At 36.4% G+C, this 23,034-nt stretch overlaps 1 protein-coding gene across 4 annotated transcripts in view; it reads left to right on the top strand.

Annotated features, from left to right (window-relative positions):
* The window catches only part of LOC133561055 (receptor-type tyrosine-protein phosphatase zeta-like), a 213,382-nt gene that overhangs the window by 40,196 nt on the left and 150,152 nt on the right, over positions 1-23,034 (top strand). For all 4 annotated transcript variants that reach the window (XM_061914222.1, XM_061914221.1, XM_061914219.1 and 1 more), the window contains one exon: positions 20,351-20,419. Coding sequence is in view for 2 of the 4 variants with exons in the window: in XM_061914219.1 (XP_061770203.1) it covers positions 20,351-20,419 (69 nt within the window). In the remaining 2 variants the exon portion in view is untranslated. The remainder of the gene's footprint in view (positions 1-20,350; positions 20,420-23,034) is intronic.

The raw sequence follows: 23,034 nt of genomic DNA on the forward strand, positions 1-23,034 counted from the left end.
ACACATAAAATGGAGCTGCTATCCCCGTTTAAATAAGAACATCTCATTTCAGTAGGCCTTTAACTACTGTCATCAGTTATAGAGGTATTGGAAAAGAAGATGATTTATTAATGCATTTTGACATATTGTATGATGACTTGACATGACATGATTACATTTAGCTCCTTCAAGTCTTGCAGAAGGTCCTGGTCTGGGACTGTTCAATCAGAGAACTGTGAAGAGCCAAGTCCTTTAGAGTCCCATGAGATTGTTGTGCTGCCCAAGGACACAAGGAGAGTATGTCATACCCCCAATGTCTGCATACAACGGGGTGTTACATTACACTCTGTGTGTGTGTGTGTGTGGTATGTCCAGCTGTTCCACTGTATTATCGCCACACACCGGGCCCCCAGACTCTCACGGTCCGTCCTCCACACTGCTCCCAGTGACAGGCTGGTCTTCTTGGGGTTTCAATTGCAGCTTCCAGTGCTGCCAGGCTTGGTGAACAATGCAGGCTTTGTGTCACGCTCCTCTTAACATAAAGCCTGGTCTCATCAAGCGGCTTCTCGGAACATGTGGACCCAAAAGTTCTCAACTCAAATGCGCAAAGATGCTTCGTCTCCCGTCGCCCAACGAACAATTGTGACGCGATGAGCCGGTAATGCAACTTGATGCCCGCTAAACGCCTAAAAAGGAAACTTCTAAAACGGGGGTGCCCAAAGTGCGGCCCGGGGGCCAATTTCGGATCATTTCTATTGGCCCTTGACAGACTGCAAAAATCAGTCTTTACATTTGGATTAATCTCGATGAGTCGTATGTAAGGAGAGCGCAATAGGAAGATTCTTTATACGCTGAGTACAAGGTGGGTGGGAGGGAGTAGGCTCAGTCTGGAGGGGGGTGAGAGTATGTGAGGCAACTCAGTGGAATGTGCCCACATTGGGAACGATGGTGCTTTGTTAAATGAGCAACGAGAAGGGAGGAGAGTGTCAGGTTCTAACACTGATGAAATCTATTAAACCAGGGGTGTCCAAAGTGCAGCCCGGGGGCCATTTGCGCCCCGCAGCTAATCGTTTACCGGCCCGCCAGACATTCTGCTAAAATTGCAAAATTGATTGTATTGCAAAAATAAAAATAAAACATTTACTTTTTTTTTTTCCATTGCTCAAAAAAATAAAAAATCTATGTTATAATGAATTAATACTTAAAAATGATCACTTTTTTAAAATGTTTTATGTGGAAAAAATATTGCATATGTTGTGTGGTTGCCATATAAAAACATCGTTTTGACAAAAGAGCATAAAACAAACAAAATAATAGTTCAAACTTAAAATCGACAGATATATCGGAAGTTGATCTTGAAATTTAAGTGTTAAAAGTAAAAAAAACAACTAATAAAAATTCCTACCGGAAGTTACAAGCAGTTTCGTCTGTGTTTTCTTCCTAGGAGCAGTTTGTCCGTGTTGTATTCCGAGGGGAATTTTGAGTTTTGAGGTTAGGATTTTTCATCAGATCGCAATTTTTGCCAGACCTGATGTGTGTGTCAAGTTTGGTGAGTTTAGAAGCATTTTAAGGGGGTCAAATAACAGCTCAAAGAGGCAAAAATGACATTTTTTAGGAGACTTTGCACAGGGGTTCTTTTGAAGGCGCGTAAAATCAAAACCTGAGAACTTATCAAAACTCTGTTCTATACTTTTAATCAGAAGGGTTCAATCTCTCTCCTGAGTTTGAAGCCAAAACAACAAACGCACTCAGAGGAGATAATGTTTGAAGAAAGGTGACCGGTTTTTACAAAACTTTTGTTTTGAAGGGGGGATTGCAAACTTCCTGTTGATTTTTGTTGGGGGTTGTCAATCTATGAAATGTAGGTCTAAGCGAGACCGACATAGAGGTTTTTGTTTCATTTCTCTCCGACACTCTTACCGGAAGTTAAAGCAATTTTGTCTGTTTTCTTCCTAGGAGCAGTTTTTTCAGTGTTTTATTTAAAAATAGCACTAGAGCGCAATTTTGAGTTTTGGGATTTGTTTTTTTTCATAAGATCGCAATATTCGCCAGTCCTTATGTGTGCGCCAAGTTTGGTGACTTTTGAAGCATTTTAAAGGGGTCAAATTACAGCGCAAAGAGGCAAAAATTGCATTTTTTGCGAAAATTTTATTTTGAAGGGGTTTTTGCCAACTTCCTGTAGATTTTTGCTGAAAGAAGTGAGTGTATGAAAATTGGGTCTAAGTCAGACCTACATAGGAGTTTTTGTTTCATGTCGCTATGACATTCCTAACAGAAGTCACATGCAGTTTTGTCTGTAATTTTTTTCCTAGGGGGCGCTAGAGCGCAATTTTCATTTTGGGGGATTGGTTGCTTAATATGTTGGGAAGGTTTGCTATACTGACGTGTGTGTCAAATTTGGCGGAATAATAATAAAACGCACCAGTTTCAATAGGGTCCTTGGCCCATGGCAAAGGACTCCTGTGGACTCCTGTGGAGTCCTTTGCCATGGGCCAAGGACCCTAATAACACAAAGCGCTCCAACAGGAGGAAAAACAAACCTTAAAAATATATACAAATATAATATCTATGAATAAACAAAAAATAAATCACTCAATCAATGAGGAAAACGAAATTTGGAATAACAAAAACTCACCAATTAGGTCGACGAAGGAAAACTAAGGACGCTCGAAGGAGGAAAAAAGTAAACTCAAAATTTCAGAAAAAAAAACAAACTGCTATGACCAAAAATGAAGGAGAACAAGAAAAAACAGGAGCAAGGCAAGGAGGGGATCATGGACATGGACTTGGACTTGGACGCTAGAAGGCACGATAGACGAGGCGATCTGGCAAAGGACAAACGGAGAAGTGAGCTTAAATAGGACGTGAGAGTGATGGCGAACAGGTGGAAACAATCAGGAATCAGGGATGACGTCAGACTGGTGACACAAGAGGAAGGACCCGTGATCCGAAACAAGAGGGTAGCTTTTCAAAATAAAACACATAGATCACAAGACAGAAAAACAAACAAGACTTCCGTCACCGCGAAGTGACACAAAAAAGGGGTTCGAGTCCGAGGACTCGGTTCTTTTCTTATCGAACAACCGGGAAAAACCGGTTTGGAGTATCATCCCTACTCCTGTTGTAGCATATATGAGTTGAAAATGATTTGCAAATCATTGTATTCTGTTTATATTTACATCTAACACAATTTCCCAAATTGTATGGAAACGGGGTTTTCCACTGAGTTGCCTCACATGCTCTCACCCCCCTCCAGACTGAGCCTACTCCCCCCCACCCACCTTGTACTCAGCGTATAAAGAATCTTCCTATTGCGCTCTACGTGGCTAGGAATGTGACCCGTGCCTTTAACAGTTCATTTTACTCATTTTCATTAATTACTAGTTTCTATGTAACTGTTTTGTATATTGTTTTACGTTCTTAATTATTTAAATGTTTTTATTTTATTTATCATATTTTATTTTATTTTTTTTAATTTTTTTTAAAAAGGACCCTATCTTCACCAGATTAGGTTGTCAATGAAATAAGATTTTAATAACAGAAAGAAACAACCTTGTTGTGTGAACGAGTGTAAATAGAGGAGGAAGGTTTTCTGGGTCAGTGCACTAATTGAAAAACTGCTTCCAGGAAGAAAACACAGACAAAACTGCTTGTAACTTCCGGTAGGAATGCCGGAAAGACATGAAACAAAAACTTCTATGTAGGTCTCACTTAGACCTACATTTAGATAATTGACATCCTTCGGCAAAAATCAACAGGAAGTTAAAAATTGCCCCTTCAAAATAAAAGTTTTGTGAAAACCCGTCACCTTTTTCAAATCGAAACTCCTCCCAGTGCGTTTGTCGTTTCGGCTTCAAACTCGCACAGGAGAGAGATTGAACCATTTCGAATAAAACTGTCCAACAAAGTTTTGATTACTGCTCCGGTTTGGATTTTACGCGCCTTCAAAGAACCCCTGCGCAAAGTTTCCTAAAAAATGTCATTTTTGCCTCTTCAAACTGTAATTTGACCCCCTTAAAATGCTTCAAAGTGCAATTTAAAGCTCTACTATGCCAAGCGAAAGCCCATTTATCAACAACATCCAGAAATGCTTATCTATAATTTGACCCCCTTAACATGCTTCAAAACTCACCAAATTTTACACACACATTAGGACTGGCGAAAATTGCCATCTAATAGAAAACCAAACCCCAAAAGTCAAAATTGAGCTCCAGCGCCCCCTAGGAAAAAACCCAGACAAATCTGCTTGTAACTTCTGTTAGGAATGTCGTAGAGACATGAAACAAAGACCTCTATGTAGGTTTGACTTAGACCAGGGCTTGGCAGCGGCCAAAAGCAGACCCGACCAACGCTGCTTGCAGCTTTAATTGTAAATGTATCTTGTGTTTTTATGTTGATTTAATTAAAAAAACAAAATTGTCTAGAACAGTGGTCAGCAACCTTTTTGAAAGCAAGAGCTACTTCTTGGGTGCTGATTCATGCGAAGGGCTACCAGTTTGATACACACAAATAAATTGCCAGAAATAGCCAATTTGCTCAATTTACCTTAAATAAATAAATCTATATATATATAGAAAAAATTGGGTATTTCTGTCTGTCATTCCGTCGTACATTTTTTTTTTCCTTTTACGGAAGGTTTTTTGTAGAGAATAAATGATGAAAAAAATACTTAATTGAACAGTTTAAAAGAGGAGAAAACACGACAAAAAATGAAAATAAAATTTTGAAACATAGTTTATCTTCAATTTCGACTCTTTAAAATTCAAAACTTAACCGAAAAAAATGAAGAAAAAAAACTAGCTAATTCGAATCTTTTAAAAAAAAAATAAAAAAAATAGTTTATGGAACATCATTATTAATTTTAGAATTTTGATGACATGTTTTTAATAGGTTAAAATCCAATCTGCACTTTGTTAGAATATATAACAAATTGGACTAAGCTATTTTTCTAACACTGCGATGAGGTTGCGTCTTGTCCGGGGTGTATGCCGCCTTCCGCCCGATTGTAGCTGAGATAGGCACCAGCGCCCCCTGTGATCCCAAAGGGAATAAACAGTAGGAAATGGATGGATATATTTCTAACAAAGACGAATCATTATTTCTTCTAGATTTTCCAGAGGAAAAATTTTAAAAGAAATTCAAAAGACTTTGAAATAAGATTTAAATTTGATTCTACGGATTTCTAGATTTTCCAGAATCATTTTTTTGAATTTTAATCATAATAAGTTTGAAGAAATATTTCACAAATATTTTTCGTGGAAAAAAAACAGAAGCTAAAAATGAAGAATTAAAATGTATTTATTATTCTTTACAATAAAAAAATATGAATTTACTTGAACATTGATTTAAATTGTCAGGAAAGAAGAAAACATTTAAATAAAATTTTGAAACATAGTTTATCTTCAATTTCGACTCTTTAAAATTCAAAATTCAACCGAAAAAAATTAAGAGAAAAACTAGTTAATTCGAAACTTTAAAAAAAAAAAATTTTAAAAATAGTTTATGGAACATCATTAGTAATTTTAGAATTTTGATGACATGTTTTTAATAGGTTAAAATCCAATCTGCACTTTGTTAGAATATATAACAAATTGGACTAAGCTTTTTTTCTAACACCGCGATGAGGTGGCGTCTTGTCCAGGGTGTATGCCGCCTTCCGCCCGATTGTAGCTGAGATAGGCACCAGCGCCCCCTGTCACCCCAAAGGGAATAAACAGTAGGAAATGGATTATTTCTTCTAGATTTTCCAGAAGAAAAATTTTAAAAGAAATTCAAAAGACTTTGAAATAAGATTTAAATTTGATTCTACGGATTTCTAGATTTTCCAGAATCATTTTTTGGAATTTTAATCATAATAAGTTTGAAGAAATATTTCACAAATATTCTTCGTGGAAAAAAAACAGAAGTTAAAAATGAGGAATTAAAATGTATTTATTATTCTTTACAATAAAAAAATATGAATTTACTTGAACATTGATTTAAATTGTAGCGAAGAAGAGGAAGGAATTTAAAAGGTAAAAAAGGTATGTGTGTTTAAAAATCCTAAAATCATTTTTAAGGTTGTATTTTTTTTCTCGAAAATTATCTTCCTGAAAGTTATAAGAAGCAAATGAATTTATTTAAACAAGTGAAGATCAAGTCTTTAAAATATTTTCTTGGATTTTCAAATTCTATTGGAGTTTTGTCTCTCTTAGAATTAAAAATGTCCAGCAAAGCGAGACCAGCTTGCTAGTAAATAAATACAATTTAAAAAATTAGAGGCAGCTCACTGGTAAGTGCTGCTATTTGAGCTATTTTTAGAACAGGCCAGCGGGCGACTCATCTGGTCCTTACGGGCGACCCGGTGACCCCTGCTGTAGATTGTTGAATAAAATGGGTAAATGTCTGTTTTATTTGTGTGATGGTGCTTATGGAAAGCTTGTCTGGCAGACTCGGTATTTGAGCTTCTCCCTTTAATGGGACAACTCTAACCCAGTTTGTGCTACTTTAACAGAAGCCGAGGGACAATTCCCTCATTGGAGCCATCCAGGCTAAATCGGCCCCCAGGAGCTCAGTAATCCAGCATTAGGTTTCTGCTTGAGACCGGCTCGCTTGTCCCAAAATGATCAACAATCCTTCTCGCAGAGTCCTCATAGAGCCGGATCTCATGGAATTTAGGAGGATTTTGTGCAAAAAGTCAAGCGCTGTAATTAGTGAAAAGCAGGCTCATTTGATCAATTAATCCTGTTAAAGTACAGCTGGATCGCATCTATTTTCATGATCGCGGATTAATTTCTTTACTTTAACATTTCTTTTTGTGTTTTCGGGACTATAGAGCCCACTAAAGCTTGGAAAAAAGAAATATATTTCCATTTATTAGCCGCACCGGACTGTGAGCCGCGGATAAAGACAATTTGAAATGAGTTATTTACACAGAAATATTCTGTAAATATTTATTTACATACCGTATTTCCTTGAATTGCCGCCGGCACTTACCAAAGGCATGCGGTAAATTTAGGCCTGCGCTTAAAAAGCACATTTAATAAAAAAAAGTTATTATGGTCTTACCTTTACTTATAAATGAAGTCCATGCGCAGCTCCTTCTGATCAAACGCATCGATAACTTGTTTATAGGAGTCTTCCTTATCTTTCTTCGGTTTTAAAAGTCTCTCTGTCTCCATGGAGATCTTCCTTTATTACCTCCTGCTTCCATTGAAAGTCCAGTTTAGAAAACGGTTTTATTTTAGATATGTAATCCCCCATGTTAAAAGTGTAAGCGAGAGGAAAAAATAAACGATCGCTGCTTGTTGTCACTTCTTCTGCAGCCGAGTAGTCGCAAGAAGGATCACTAGCGCCCTCTACCACCAGGAGGCGGGGGTCATTTAATGACTCATATTTGACACACGCAGCTACGGTATATTAATCAAACTTAGCTGCTTACTGTTCTTTGTAGCATATTCAATAGCTTGGACCTTAAATCCTACTGAATAGCTTTTAATCTTCTTCCCTTTATGCGATTTCAAATGATTGAAATCAGCCTCCTCCATTTTGAAAATGATAAGTGAAGTGTCACTCGTGACGTGACGAGTTTGACCCTGTGGAAATTCTAGACATGCGCTCATAAAAATAATACTTTGCGAGACGAGTTTGACCCGGCGTTAATCCTGAGCTTGCGGTAATGCTAAGCATGCGCTAATTATTTTGCGAAACGAGTTTGACCCGGCAGTAATTCTAGGCAGAATTGCGGCAATTTAAGGAAATACGGTACATTATTTGTTTCCAAACGGTGTCTGTAACACGGCAGTAAAACGGTTGATCAAACAAAACGGAAGTCATGGTCATGGACCCACTAGCTGCGCAAGCTAGCTCTCTAATTAGCTAAACAGTCTCAATAACTCCACGCTGACGTTTTGGTGAACTTATAAAACTGAAACAATACAAAAAGAATGACATTGTTAGTTGATAATACTAAACTGGACAATGCCAACAACGCTAGCTTAATTAAATCACGATAGCACATACAAATATGCACAAAATCACTCCTACTGACATCACACATGGGACGGTTTAGTAAGTAAGAATTTTTTTACTCATATTATAAAATCGCAAAAATGTTGTTTGGAGTGATGAATGAAGAATCCGTACAAGTAAAAACGCTATGGACAGCTGGAAGACGGAATGGCATTTCTACTTCTGGTTGAAAGCACTAAATGGAAGGACACTACAGCACCTACAGTGAGCGAACTCGTCCAAACGTTGGCGCCATAGCAAAAACACTAGCACACCTTTTCAGTGCGTTTGCTTTTTTTTTTTTTAAACTATTTATTTCATGGCCGTTTGCGAAGTAAAATTTGCAGGGTTCAAGTTTCAGTTTGTAATACACAACACTGCGACAGAACACCAATCTGTACCGAGTGAAAAACATGAACAATAATATTACAGTATGTGTACTAGCCAGACAGTGTAGGTACTGTAGTTTTACTAACACGCATGACATGCTGCGTGTATCATGATCAATATAAAGTCTGACTCACTCCATGGACAGTTCTCTGTTTGGTCCAGGGGACGTTATTTCCTGTTTATTTGGGTAAGCACTCCATTTATGTTGAAGTAGCTTGGCTTCAAATTCCACATTTTGCAGCTTCGAGTCACTTTCTCGGCTTCCGTCTGCTCCAAAGTCTCACTCTTCCTTCGTGCTCCCTTCTAGAAGCAGCAGTTCATCCTCAGTATATTCAGCTTCAAAAAGATAAGGTTGTGAATCCTCATTTGTTTAAAAATAGTTGTCTTTGTCTTTAATCAGTTCTGCCAGGATTTGTTTCCTGGAAGTGGAATCACACAGTTGTTGCCAGAAGTCAGAAGTGTGTTGCTATGAAAGCGATTTTTATCATCTTTAAATCCTAAAAATCAAACCAAAAAAAAAACGTGTGTTCTTGCCGCTCATAATTATCATGAACTAAATTCCCCCCAAAAAGTGCCATTCCCCTTTCAGGAAATGTTCGCACTGAAAAAAGGAACAAGAAGTGATTCGACTTTGGGGATGATCTGGATCACTGTCTGGATTCAGGACTGTTTTGCCATTGGGAAATAAGGCTTGGCGGAGGTCTGCGCTCCTTTAAATGCTTTCCTCGTTCATTTGCTCGTATATTTGTAACGATACTGGCCCAGACAGACAGTGGACAGATGTCGTTAAAAATCCGCGGTATCAAAAATCGCCTTTTGAGTGTGTGTTTATTACCATTGCCAGGGATGTTGGCCTAAAATATGAATGATGCATGGGAAACAAATACGATATAGTTTTATGCCTTCATAGCAAAATCAACTATCCATCCATCCATTTACTACCACTTTGTCCCTTTCGGGGTCATGGGGGGTGCTGGTGCCTATCTCAGCTGCTTCGCGCTCGCTTCTAGAAGCAGCAGTTCATCCTCAGTATATTCAGCTTCAAAAGGACAAGGGAGGTTTTGAATACTCATTTGTCCAAAAATAGTCAACTTTTGCTATGAAATTGATTTTTATCATCTTTAAATCCTAAAAATCAAACAAAAAAAAACGTGTGTTCTTGCCGCTCATAATGATTGTGAACGATACTGGCCCAGACAGACAGCGGATGGATGTCGTTGAGAATCCCTGGTATCAAAAATCGCCTTTTGAGTGTGTGTGTGTGAAGGCGGTGTACACCCTGGACAAGTGGCCACCTCATCGCAGGCAAAATCAACTAAATAACGTTTATTTTTTGAAGTTTCTTACCAACTTCATAGAAGTCATCCAGAAACATGTTTTTTTTCCTGGACAAGATGGCCAGTTAGAAGCTTTAAGGTTCCCAAACTGCATGAGGCCAGCTAAGCCTCAGTCTACAAATTGATTGGAAAGAGCAGCCATGCTTCCATCTGTTGAGAGGAAACCTTCGGAAGTCTGCTCACATCATTCTCATGACAACAAACAGTCATGCAATATGCCAGCCACACATTTTTCTTTTGCATGTGACAGAGTTAGATATCTACATATATCCATATTTTAGAGTTATTTATTTTCTACAGTCATATTTGAAATAGCCAGTGTTTTCCATTTGTACTCTTTCTATTTTTTAGTCTCATGTCCATGGTCACTGCAAGTTAACCTTGGCTTTAGGAATGTGAGAAGTAGTAAATAATAATAATAATAATAGATTTTATTTGTAAAAAAAAATTAAAATAAATAGTAATAATATTAAAAACATAATAAAAATAAATAAAATATAAAAATAGAAACAGCCCAATAGCTAGAAAAAGCATGCATGTCTATAAGAAGTCCTATTTTAAAAGATGGGTTTTTTGCCTTTTTCAAAAGCATCCACAGTCTGAGGTGCCCTCAGGTGGTCAGGGAGAGCGTTCCACAGACTGGACAAAGCAGTTCGTAGCTTTGTCCATGGAGTTTGGGGGAGGTTAGCCTGTTTGGAGTGGAGGATTTCGGGGTGAGCAGTTCCTTGAGGTAGAGGGGGGCATTTCCATGGAGGCACTGGAGAGTTAGTAGGGAGATTTTGAATTCAAACCTGAGTGGAACAGGAAGCCAGTGAAAGGATTTAAGAGTTGGTGTGATGTGGTCATGTTTCCGCACTCTCATCAGGATCCTCGCAGCACTATTTTGTATGTACTGCAGCTTCTGAATGTTCTTGCTGGGGATCAATATGTCCCTGCTTATCTCATCCTGTTCCCAGATAAGGAGGACAATAGACATGTGTATTCGTTCTGGAGGTTGGTGGCGAGGGACATATTGAAAAAGACAACACGACCGTAATGTTTTCAGATCAACTAGGCGACGCGATTTGAATGTGTTGTTTTTAGGTTGGTCTCTCCAAAGCTTTGGAATACATTGCAAAATACCTATTCTGTTCTGGGTGATCATTTAAACTCAGTTTATGTGTCATTGAAAGAACTTGGGATTGACCAGTAATTTAAATTCCCTTCGAGGAACATCTGGTCCAAACGCAACAATTGTTGGAATGTGCGCTCGTTTGCTTCGCAGGCTTCAAAAGTGCCATTTTAAGCAATTGCTTGTGTTCCGGTTGAAAAGCAATGGTGGTCAACCAAGGCAGTTGGGCAAAAGAGGCCTAAATCTTCCTGCAAAAAGCAGATATGTGCAAAAAGTCTTACTGTGCATTAGGATAGATGCTATACTTTCTCAAAATAATAATTGTGGAGTGGTATCAAGGATTATGTGTCCACAGAAATGTGGAACTATTGTGCTCCGGACATCATTCTACACCACTAAACAGATGAAAACTTTAAAAGTATGGAGGTCTACAACTTTATTGTGTGAGTACGGGTCAAGGACATTGGTATCAACACTCTCAAGGATAAATATGTATCGTTTTTGCTGTATTTCATGATTTAACTTTGTGTCTACAGCCATGTTTGTTGTTGTTTCCCTGTCTTTATCAAACTAAACTATAGATGTTAACATTGTGTACGTGCTTAAAGATTAATATATGATTGTTTATCAAAATATAACTATAGTTGTCAACATTGGGTACGTGCTTAAAGATTGATTTATGATTGTTTATCAAAATATAACTATAGATGTTAACATTGTGTACGTGCTTAAAGATTAATTTATGATTGTTTATCAAAATATAACTATAGGTGTTAACATTGTGTACGTGCTTAAAGATTAATTTATGATTGTTTATCAAAATAAAACTATAGATGTTAACATTGTGTACGTGCTTAAAGATTAATTTATGATTGTTTATCAAAATATAACTATAAATGTCAACATTGTGTACGTGCTTAAAGATTAATATATGATTGTTTATCAAAATATAACTATAAATGTCAACATTGTGTACGTGCTTAAAGATTAATATATGATTGTTTATCAAAATATAACTATAGATGTTAACATTGTGTACGTGCTTAAAAATTAATTTATGATTGTTTATCAAAATATAACTATAGTTGTCAACATTGTGTGCGTGCTGAAAGATTCATTTATGATTGTTTATCAAAATATAACTATCGATGTCAAAATTGTGTACTTGCTGAAAAATTAATATATGATTGTTTATCAAAATATAACCATAGATGTCAACATTGTGTATGTGCTTAAAGATTAATTTATGATTGTTTATCAAAATATAACTATAGATGTTAACATTGTGTATGTGCTTAAAGATTAATATATGATTGTTTATCAAAATATAACTATAGTTGTCAACATTGTGTACGTGCTTAAAGATTAATTTATGATTGTTTATCAAAATATAACTATAAATGTCAACATTGTGTACGTGCTTAAAGATTAATATATGATTGTTTATCAAAATATTACTATTTATGTCAACATTGTGTACGTGCTTAAAGATTGATTTATGATTGTTTATCAAAATATAACTTTCGATGTCAACATTGTGTACGTGCTTAAAGATTAATATATGATTGTTTATCAAAATATAACTATAGTTGTCAACATTGTGTACGTGCTTAAAGATTAATTTATGATTGTTTATCAAAATATAAGTATACATTTTTATCAAAATATAACTATCGATGTCAAAATTGTGTACTTGCTGAAAGATTAATATATGATCATTTATCAAAATATAACCATAGATGTCAACATTGTGTACGTGCTTAAAGATTAATAGATTGTTTATCAAAATATAACTATTGATGTCAACATTGTGTACGTGCTGAAAGATTCATTTCAAAAATCTTGCTCTTTTCTGCCTTTTTGATTACCTCTCGAGGAAGGTCATATCCTTTGAACGATACGTACAGAGCAAAACCACACAAGCATGAGGCCTTTCTTACTTGGAGAGTCGAGATGGCGTGTAGTACCCATTTAGAACAGCTAGCTTGACCACCACGCGTAATTAATTGTACATCAGTTAAACCATAGCAATTGTGGTTGGATGAATGAGAAAGAATTCCACTTTCAAAGCTTCAACAATTAGTTTCCTCAGTTCCCAAACGTTTAGTGAGTGTTGTTAAAAGAAAAGGTAATGTAACACAGTGGTGAACATGCCCTTTCCCAACTACTTTGGCACGTGTTGCAGCCATGAAATTCTAAAGTTAATTATTATTTGCAAAAAAAAAATAAAGTTTATGAGTTTGAACATCAAATATGTTGTCTTTGTAGCATATTCAACTGAAAGGGGTTGAAAAGGATTTGCAAATCATTGTATTCTGTTTATATTTACATCTAACACAATTTCCCAACTCATACTGAAACGGGGTTTGTAAATATATCATCCACGTCTGATGGGTGTGCCAAATTTCAGAGTAAAACTTGCCTGGTGTCCACTTTCACGAGGAGGAATAAGAAGAGTCAGCCAAGGGGAAGTGGGTGAAGAGGAGGAGAGAAGACGAGCAGCAGCTCCAGGCTTGTAGCATCACTAATTGCCTCATTAACATCACACTGCTGTGTTTCGTGTGATGTATTCACACACACACACACACACACACACACACACACACACACACACAAATGAGGGCAAATACTACCTGTTGTCTCAGTGTGGACCTCTTATAGCAGGGGTGCCCATTACGTCGATCGCGAGCTACCAGTCGACCGCGGGGGGTGTGTCAGTCGATCTCCAGCCAGGCTTTAAAAAAAAAATAGACCTAAAAATTAGTGATCATCAATCTTCACCAAGACGTCACTTAAATGACATTCACGGTACCGGAGGGTCTTGTGAGATGACGCTGGCTGCTGCAAGATCATTATTATGAAAATATGACCGAGAGGAAGGCGAGAAACACTTTTTATTTCAACAGACTCTCGCGCCGTCCCTTCCGTCAAAACTCTAAAGGCCGACTGCACATTTCCTATCTTCACAATAAAAGCCCTGCTTCATGCTGCCTGCGCTAACTAAATACAGAGTCTCGGAAAACTGGCGTGCACAAGCGATCCCTCAGAAAGCTGGCGTGCACATCACTTGTGCACGCCAGCTTTCCGAGACTCTTATTTTGTTAGCAGGGATTTTATTGTGAAGATAGGAAATGTGCAGAGTTTTGACGGAAGGGACAGCGCGAAAGTCTGTTGAAATAAAAAAGTGTTTCTCGCCTTCTCTGTCATTTTTTCATAATAATGAACTGGCAGCAGCCAGCGTCATCTCACAAGACCCTCGGGTGCCGTGAATGTCAATCAAGCAAGCTACGGAATTTGCCGCCAATGTTTTTCTTGTAAAGTGTATGGAAGCTGGATGAATTAGATGCCAAAAACCAACCACTTTCATGTGGTATTGTACAGAAAGGACAACTTTTTTTCTCCTCCATTTGAAAATTAGATTAGATTAGATAGTACTTTATTTATTCCGTCGAGAGTTCCTTCAGAAAAATTAAAATTTTCAGCACAATCCCATTCAAGATCAGACAAACATTGCAGGGAGACAGAACAGGATCGCTGACGGGTCTGCCGGCTTCCAGCGCCCCTTACAAAAAAGATGAGATACAGGTAAACAAGGGGTGGGGATGGGAGAAAAAAAATAGAAGATTAAAATAAAATAAAAATAAAAATCGGTCTTAGCCTGGGCCCTGGAGAGGGGGTGCAGACTAAGGCCAAGGGGAAAAAAAACAACAACAAAAAAACTCATAGCTATAGTACACATCCCTCTTACATGTGTGTAAGAAGGAAACATCACACATCAAAGAACACAGAGGACATTAAAGACATTAAAGCAGAAGATACAAGCAGACACTTCTACATACAGCTATGAATAAAAAGTAAAAGAAACATATCCACTGTGGTGGCCTCTGCGGTGTTCCACGCCATCGTCCGCTGGGGTGGAGGGGGCATGGCCAGAGACAGGAGCAGACCCAACAAAGCAACCAAGCAAAAATGTAGGCGTTATCATCATTACTGTCTGATTCCAACCAATGCAAGTCATCAGAATCAGGTAATACACCAACTTATATTCTTGTCTTTGTGAAAGAAAGACATCTATATGTGTTACACATGCTTGTATTATCATTAAACACATTTAACTTGCTTACAAAAATGTCTCTTTCATAAATAAATAAATATAAATGATATATATAAATGAGGTAATCCCCTCGAGTTGGTCAATTGAAAAGTAGCTCGCCTGCAGAAAAAGTGTGGGCATCCCTGTCTTATAGGGTCTTAACTCAAATGGGACACAACGTTGCATTGATTCTCCTTTCAACACATTTCAGTGAACAAGCTGAAGAGTCCACGAGTTGAATATTTATTTCAATTTCATACTTGGCCTCCAGTCTTGGGGTCCAAGGAGCAGATCAGCAACATCAAACCTGTGGCTGCAGCTGCAATGACCTCTCTTGAAAATCAATCGTTTACTTACAAACCATATGGGTTGGGAAATTGTGTTAGATGTAAATATAAACAGAATACAATGATTTGCAAATCCTTTTCAAGCCATATTCAGTTGAATATGCTACAAAGACAACATATTTGATGTTCAAACTCAAAGAGTGTCTCAAAGGGCTGCACGAGCCACGACGACATCAGCGCTACAGAGGACTTTTCGCAGATGACACACTTTTGTTTAGGTTTTTAAAATCTCTATTAGCACGCAGCTCAGACGTCTTGTAAACAATAAGATTATGTCCACATAATTTATGGTCTCTGACCCACATTTGACTGCACTTAGAGCTTGGAGGGAAACATTTTGCATGTTGGAAAGACAAAAAAAAAAGAATGTTTTATTCACACTATTTTTAATTTATTCATGCTACTTTGCCAAATAATTCAGGCTTCAGTGTTTGTCTTGTTTTGCTGTTGTAATGATGTTGGCCCCGCCTCCTCCTCCATCATCCTCATGCCGTGACTAAGATAACTGCTCTTAGGAAGTACAATTGTCTCACATCAACTTATTTATATCAATATGATATTAATACCGATGCATAAAATATATAGATATACAATTTATAATTAAAGCTGCAAGCAGCGATGGACAGGACCGACTTTTGCTGGTGTTTCCTGCCTTTACCCATTCAACATATCTTTACCTGCACATTACCTACCTTCCCTGCATCCTGGGGTCACACTGGTGCTTCTTTCTGTCACCCATACATGCTCTTGCTTCCTGCCATCACCCTGACAACATATCTTTACCTGCACATGACCTACCTTCTCTGTATCCTGGAGTCAAAGTGGTGCATCCTTCTTTCACCCAGTCAACATATCTTTACCTGCACATTACCTACCTTCTCTGCATCCTGGGGTCACACTGGTGCGTCTTTCTTTCACCCATACATGCTGGTGTTTCCTGCCATCACCCAGACAACATATCTTTACCTGCACATGGCCTACCTTCTCTGTATCCTGGAGTATCTTTACCTGCACATTACCTACCTTCTCTGCATCCTGGGGTCACACTGGTGTGTCTTTCTTTCACCCATACATGCTGGTGCTTCCTGCCATCACCCAGACAACATATCTTTACCTGCACATTACCTACCTTCTCTGTATCCTGGAGTCAAACTGGTGCCTCCTTCTTTCACCCAGTCAACATATCTTTACCTGCACATTACCTACCTTCTCTCTATCCTGGGGTCACACTGGTGCTTCTTTCTGTCACCCATACATGCTGGTGCTTCCTGCCATCACCCAGACAACATATCTTTACCTGCACATTACCTACCTTCTCTGTATCCTGGAGTCAAACTGGTGCCTCTTTCTTTCACCCAGTCAACATATCTTTACCCGCACATTACCTACCTTCTCTGCATTGTGTGGTCACGCTGGTGCTTCCTGCTTTTAAGCGGCCGTCTTGAGACGGCAGCAGCGCGGCGGTTCTTTGAAGGCTCGTAAAATCAAAACCGGAGCAGTTATAAAAACTCTTTGCGCAACTTTGAATCGAAAGGGTTCAATCTCTTTCCTGTGCGAGTTTGAAGCCGACACAACAAACACGAGATAATGTTTGAAAAAAGGTGACAGGTTTTTACAAAACTTTTGTTTTGAAGGGGTAATTGCCAACTTCCTGTTGATTTTGTGACTTATGTCACAAAATATAAAAATGTTACATACAAATAAAGAATACGTACAAATAAATGTGTATTTGTAAATATATTTTTGAGATTTGAATATAAATATGCTTGATTTTCTATTTGTATTTGTATTGGATTTAGGTTTTTTGCTTTTGTGTCGATGATACATTCCTCCCACAAACCAGATGCACAAATTAAATGTGACCTACACACTCCCCTGAACAACCAGCAGAGGGCACTGCAGCCGGAGCGGTCAGGGTCACAAAGCATTACATGCAAAATGCCCCGAGTTCTCTGCACAAAAACAATCCACGTCTTTCCAGAGAGAACGCACAACGGGCCTGAGGTAGCTAACGTTAGCGTTGTATTAGCTAATGCTAATGCATCCAGTTAATTTGAAAGACCGTGCTAGCTGCTTATTTCATTGTATCAATGCCGTTTAATGACCTTGTTCCGATGTAGATACTGATCTCTTATCAGTGCAATGTGTGTCAAATCATCCCAGAAGTCATGACGTCATATGACCCTCCCTAGTGTGCCTCTGATTGGCTCGCCAGTGTCTGACCATGTCTGTGACCCAGACCGCTCTGGCTGCAGTGCCCTCTGCTGCTTGTTCAGGGGAGTGTGAAGCTCACATTTATTTGTGCATCTGGTTTGTGGTAGGAATGTGTCATCGACACAAAAGCAAAAAAGTGATCCACGTATGCAAATACAAAAGCAAGCATATTTATATTCAAATCTCAAACATATATTTACAAATCCACGTTTATTTATACAAATTCTTGATTTATTTGTACGTCACATTTTGATGTTATTTGAACACTGATACAGTTAAAGAAAGGAGTGGACATCCCGGTCAACATTGTAAAGACTTTACGAACAAGTTGTGACAATTTTCACCTGCTGCATTTTTCCTTACATCGTTAAATCTCACTCACAGCAGCTGACGGACGCTGTATTGAGAAAAAGAAAGCAACATCAAATAGTTTTATGAATTCTTTTAGTGTGGGGACAAGGGTCTCCAATATTGTCCACACCTGTCTCCATCCAAACACAGCAATCAGTCCGCCATGATTTTCAAGCCATGCGGCTGATTTGGTTTCCAGGAATTAAGCAGTGTTGCCTAAAATGCAGTTTTTCGATCATTCAAAAATTAGTCGGTATTTTATCGCAGTTTATCATTATACTGTTTTTTGTCACAGCCCTAGCTGCTGTGAGGATTTAAAAAGACACCACACCATTCAAACATGCTACTTGCTGTATGTAGAGAGGATTGGTACTGTTCACATTTCAAACGATACGGTACCTGAAAGTCGATACCGGCACTAAACGGTACCAATTTTCTGTAGTTTTGTGTCTGTACATGATTATTAACTGTTTGCAGCTCAAAAAGATTTGTTATGTCGTCTTATTCATATACTTTTCCATTTTTCTTCAGCACAAGGTCAACATTCCATCCATTGTAAAAAATATTCAATACGGTTCAACGTGGGAAAGTGTTATATTTTGTTGTACATTTCACAATGTTGAGTAGAATGGATTTTTTATCAAGGTAAAAATCCCATCCGTTGTAAGGGAAAAGTATTGTCTGACGAGAAGAAGATTAAATAGTGTTGTTCTTGATCAAAAATATAATGTTTTAGTGTAACATTTACACATATGAGCTGATTATGATGACTGTGCTAACTATTATTACTGTCATGTCCGTGGAATCATGTTTTGTTTATTGGACACTCAGTTCCTGTTTTTGCACTTCATGGTTTGTTTTGTCAACTCATTAGTTTTCACCTTATCCTCATGTCACGCACCTGTCTCATGTTTTGCACTCGCACACCTGATCATGTCACTGCTATTTAAGCCCGTCTGTTTCTGTTCTTCGTGCTGGCAACATCACGAAGAACCGTCTACCACCATCTATCACCCTCTATCACTCGCTCCACATCCATGCCAATGATCCATGCCCCTTGTCTTTTTTTCAAATAAGTTTTTTTTTTTATTCGTGCCATTGTGCAAGTGTTTTGTTTTTATGATCATAGTTTTGTTTCATTAGTCAAGTTTGTTCTCCGCCACTGTGCGCGCCTTTCGTTTGTTTCTGTTTTTTAGTTATAGTGTTAAAATAAATCATGTACTTACATTCACGTCTTGCCCGTGCTAACTTTCCTTTATCTTCTGGAAAAACGAACCCCAAAGTCCACTCCGATCGCTTTGCACATCGGGAAAACAATCCACGCCCAAGTCCTAGTTTTGACAATTACATTCCTGAGTCCCATTTGCAATGCTGTTGCACTTTCACGACATTAGATGGCAGTACTGTGTAGTTCAGGAAGTAGCTGTTTCCAGGAAGCTGAATGTTTTGTTGCGCCCGACAAAGTGTTTGTACTGTGATTATTGTTTTTATTACACAGTGTAACATTCATTTGAGCTGTTGTCAGCATTACCAAATTTGGAGATGTAGTTATCGCCATGTAAAGTCGCTAATGCTAATGGTAGCCTGTCTGTGGCGAGTCCAGTGTATATTAGCATCAAGCTAGTGCATTTTGGAGGAGCGGAGCCTTGCTTTACGTTGGCGAATTTTCTGCCAAGCATTTTTTTTGCTTTGTTGGTGTTGAAAATGTCAATGTCACTCAGAGGGAGTTGGACTGATTGTTGAGGTGAGTCGGTGTTCAGTCTGCAACCAAACATGACTTCACGTGCAACAAAGCTTTAGAAATATGGCAGAGTCTGACTTTACGTGAATCGATACCTGGCAGTACCGAACAAATTCAGTCGTTGCCTATAAAAGAACTGAAATTGGTACCCATCCTTACTGTATGTGAACTTGTGTGTGACCTTGAAATACCTGCCAGCTGTGTAAAATATGACCCTAAATGTCAGAATGCGTTTGGACCAGATGTTCCTCCGAGGGAATTTAAGTTGCTGGTCAATCCCAAGTTCTTTTGACAACTCATAAGCTGATTTTAATGATAACCCAGAACAGAATAGATATTTTGCAATTTATTCCAAAGCTTTGGAGGGACCAACCTAAAAAACACACATTCAATTTGCGTCGCCTCGTTGATCTGAAAACACTACGGAAGTCTTGTCTTTTTCAATATGCCACTAGCCCCCACCCACTTCAGAGCAAATACACATATATATTGTTTTTCTCAGCTGGAGACAGAAAGAGATAGGAAAAAGGAGTATTGCTACTCCTGCATTCCAAATAACTAATTTTTAAATAAAGATTATTTATGAAGATATCTATCTCCGTCAACACCTAAGACTTAACACCACCGAGGGTCTCCGCGTCACAGCTGCAGATCTTGCTGGGTTAGAAGTCATGCCTAAAACTCCAGACCCTGAATGTACTGGAGGTGGACCCGATTTTGGTCTTTGATCCTTCATACTGTGATCCATCGAGTAGTAATAATGACACCATTGACATGACTGTTTTCTCTCCTGTGCAGTTGTACCAGTGGAACCTTTGGTCCGCGGCTTCAGGAAACTCCCAGAAGATGTGGACTGGTCATACACAGGTATGTTCCCGTCGCTAATAAATACACCTTTAACGGACCTTTTGGTAAAGAAGCAATCAGGTTTGAGTTGAGTGAGAACCGGAGTGGACAGAGGTGGTGTCCAGCTCGGTCCCGTGTTTCTGTGTGCTGCTCCGCCATCGTTGGAAATGTCAATTATGTCAGTTGGAAAATGGAGCCTTTGTGCTAGAATTCAGTCGATGTAATTGTCGGGAACACCTTTGTTTGTGTGTCTGTAGCTTTAATGCTGATGAGGAAGAAGTGCTTCTGAGCATTGGATCCACTTTTTACATAAACTGTACTCCGTAACTCTGCCCTCGTCCATATTACTTTTATAATCTATTAAATAATACATTTATAATCTATTAAATATTACATTTATAATCTATTACATAATATTACATGTATAATCTATTAAATAATACATTTATGATCTATTACATAATATTACATGTATAAACTATTAAATAATACATTTATGATCTATTACATGATAAATATTGCATTTATATTTTACATAATATATATTACATGTATAATCTATTACATAATAAATATTGCATTTATAATATTTAACGTAATAAATATTACATTTATAATCTATTACATAATACATATTGCATTTATGATCTATTACATAATATTGCATTTATAATATATTACATAATAAATATTGCATTTATAATATTTTACATAATAAATATTACATTTAAAATCTATTACATAATAAATATTGCGTTTATGATCTATTACATAATATTGCATTTATAATATATTACATAATAAATATTGCATTTATAATCTATTACATAATAAATATTACATTTAAAATCTATTACATTATAAATATTGCATTTGTACTCTATTACATAATAAATATCAAATTTATAATCTATTACATAATAAATATCAAATTTATAATCTATTACATAATAAATATTGCATTTATGATCTATTACATAATATTGCATTCATAATATATTACATAATAAATATTGCATTTATAATATTTTACATAATAAATATTACATTTAAAATCTATTACATAATAAATATTGCATTTATAATCTATTACATAATATATATTACATTTATATCTATTCATAATAAATATTGCATTTATAATCTATTACATAATAAATATCAAATTTATAATCTATTACATAATAAATATTGCATTTATGATCTATTACATAATATTGCATTTATAATATATTACATAATAAATATTGCATTTATAATATTTTACATAATAAATATTACATTTAAAATCTATTACATAATAAATATTGCATTTATACTCTATTACATAATAAATATCAAATTTATAATCTATTACATAATAAATATTGCATTTATACTCTATTACATAATAAATATCAAATTTATAATCTATTACATAATAAATATCAAATTTATAATCTATTACATAATAAATATTGCATTTATGATCTATTACATAATATTGCATTTATAATATATTACATAATAAATATTGCATTTATAATATTTTACATAATAAATATTACATTTAAAATCTATTACATAATAAATATTGCATTTATAATCTATTACATAATAAATATTACATTCATATCTATTACATAATAAATATTGCATTTATAATCTATTACATAATAAATATCACATTTATAATCTATTACATAATAAATATTGCATTTATGATCCATTACATAATATTGCATTTATAATATATTACATAATAAATATTACATTTAAAATCCATTACATAATAAATATTGCATTTATAATCTATTGCATAATAAATATTACATTTATATCTATTACATAATAAATATTGCATTTATAATCTATTACATAATACATATCAAATTTATTATCTATTACATAATAAATATTGCATTTATGATCTATTACATAATATTACATTTATAATATATTTCATAATATTGCATTTATATTTTACATAATAAATATTAAATTTAAAATCTCTTACATAATAAATATTGCATTTATAATCTATTACATAATAAATATTACATTTATAATCTATTACATAAATATTACATTTATATCTTGCATAATAAATATTGCATTTATGATCTATTACATAATGAATTTTACATTTATAATCTGTTAAATATTACATTTATAATCTATTAGATAATAAATATTGCATGTATAATGTATTACATTTATTTTAGAATGTGTAGCAAAGCGTTTTTCCTCTTCCCCCCAACCCAAAGCTAACTTAATTTTTAGATGTGTAGTGAAGCCGTTTTCTGCCTTCCTCCCCACATTTGTATCTTTGTCCTAAGATGTGAAGCGAACCTTTTTTTTTTTTACCCAAAGCTAATTCTCATTTTTGTAGTTTTATTTTAAGATGTGTAGCGAAGCCTTTTCATCCCTTTCCGCCAAAACTACCCCTCAGGTCCATAGCTTTATTTTAGAATGTGTAGCAAAGCCTTTTTTTCCCCTCTTTCCCCCCCTAAAGCCAACCTTCCTGTCTGTGATTACATTTCTAGATGTGTAGTGAAGCCTTTCCACCCCTAAAGCTAACCCCCACATTTGTATCTTTAGCTTAAGATGACAAAGCGAAGCCTTTTTACCCTTTTCCCCCCAAAAACTAACCCTTC

The sequence above is a fragment of the Nerophis ophidion genome, linkage group LG10, assembly GCF_033978795.1.
Source record: "Nerophis ophidion isolate RoL-2023_Sa linkage group LG10, RoL_Noph_v1.0, whole genome shotgun sequence".
Lineage (NCBI taxonomy): Eukaryota > Metazoa > Chordata > Actinopteri > Syngnathiformes > Syngnathidae > Nerophis > Nerophis ophidion.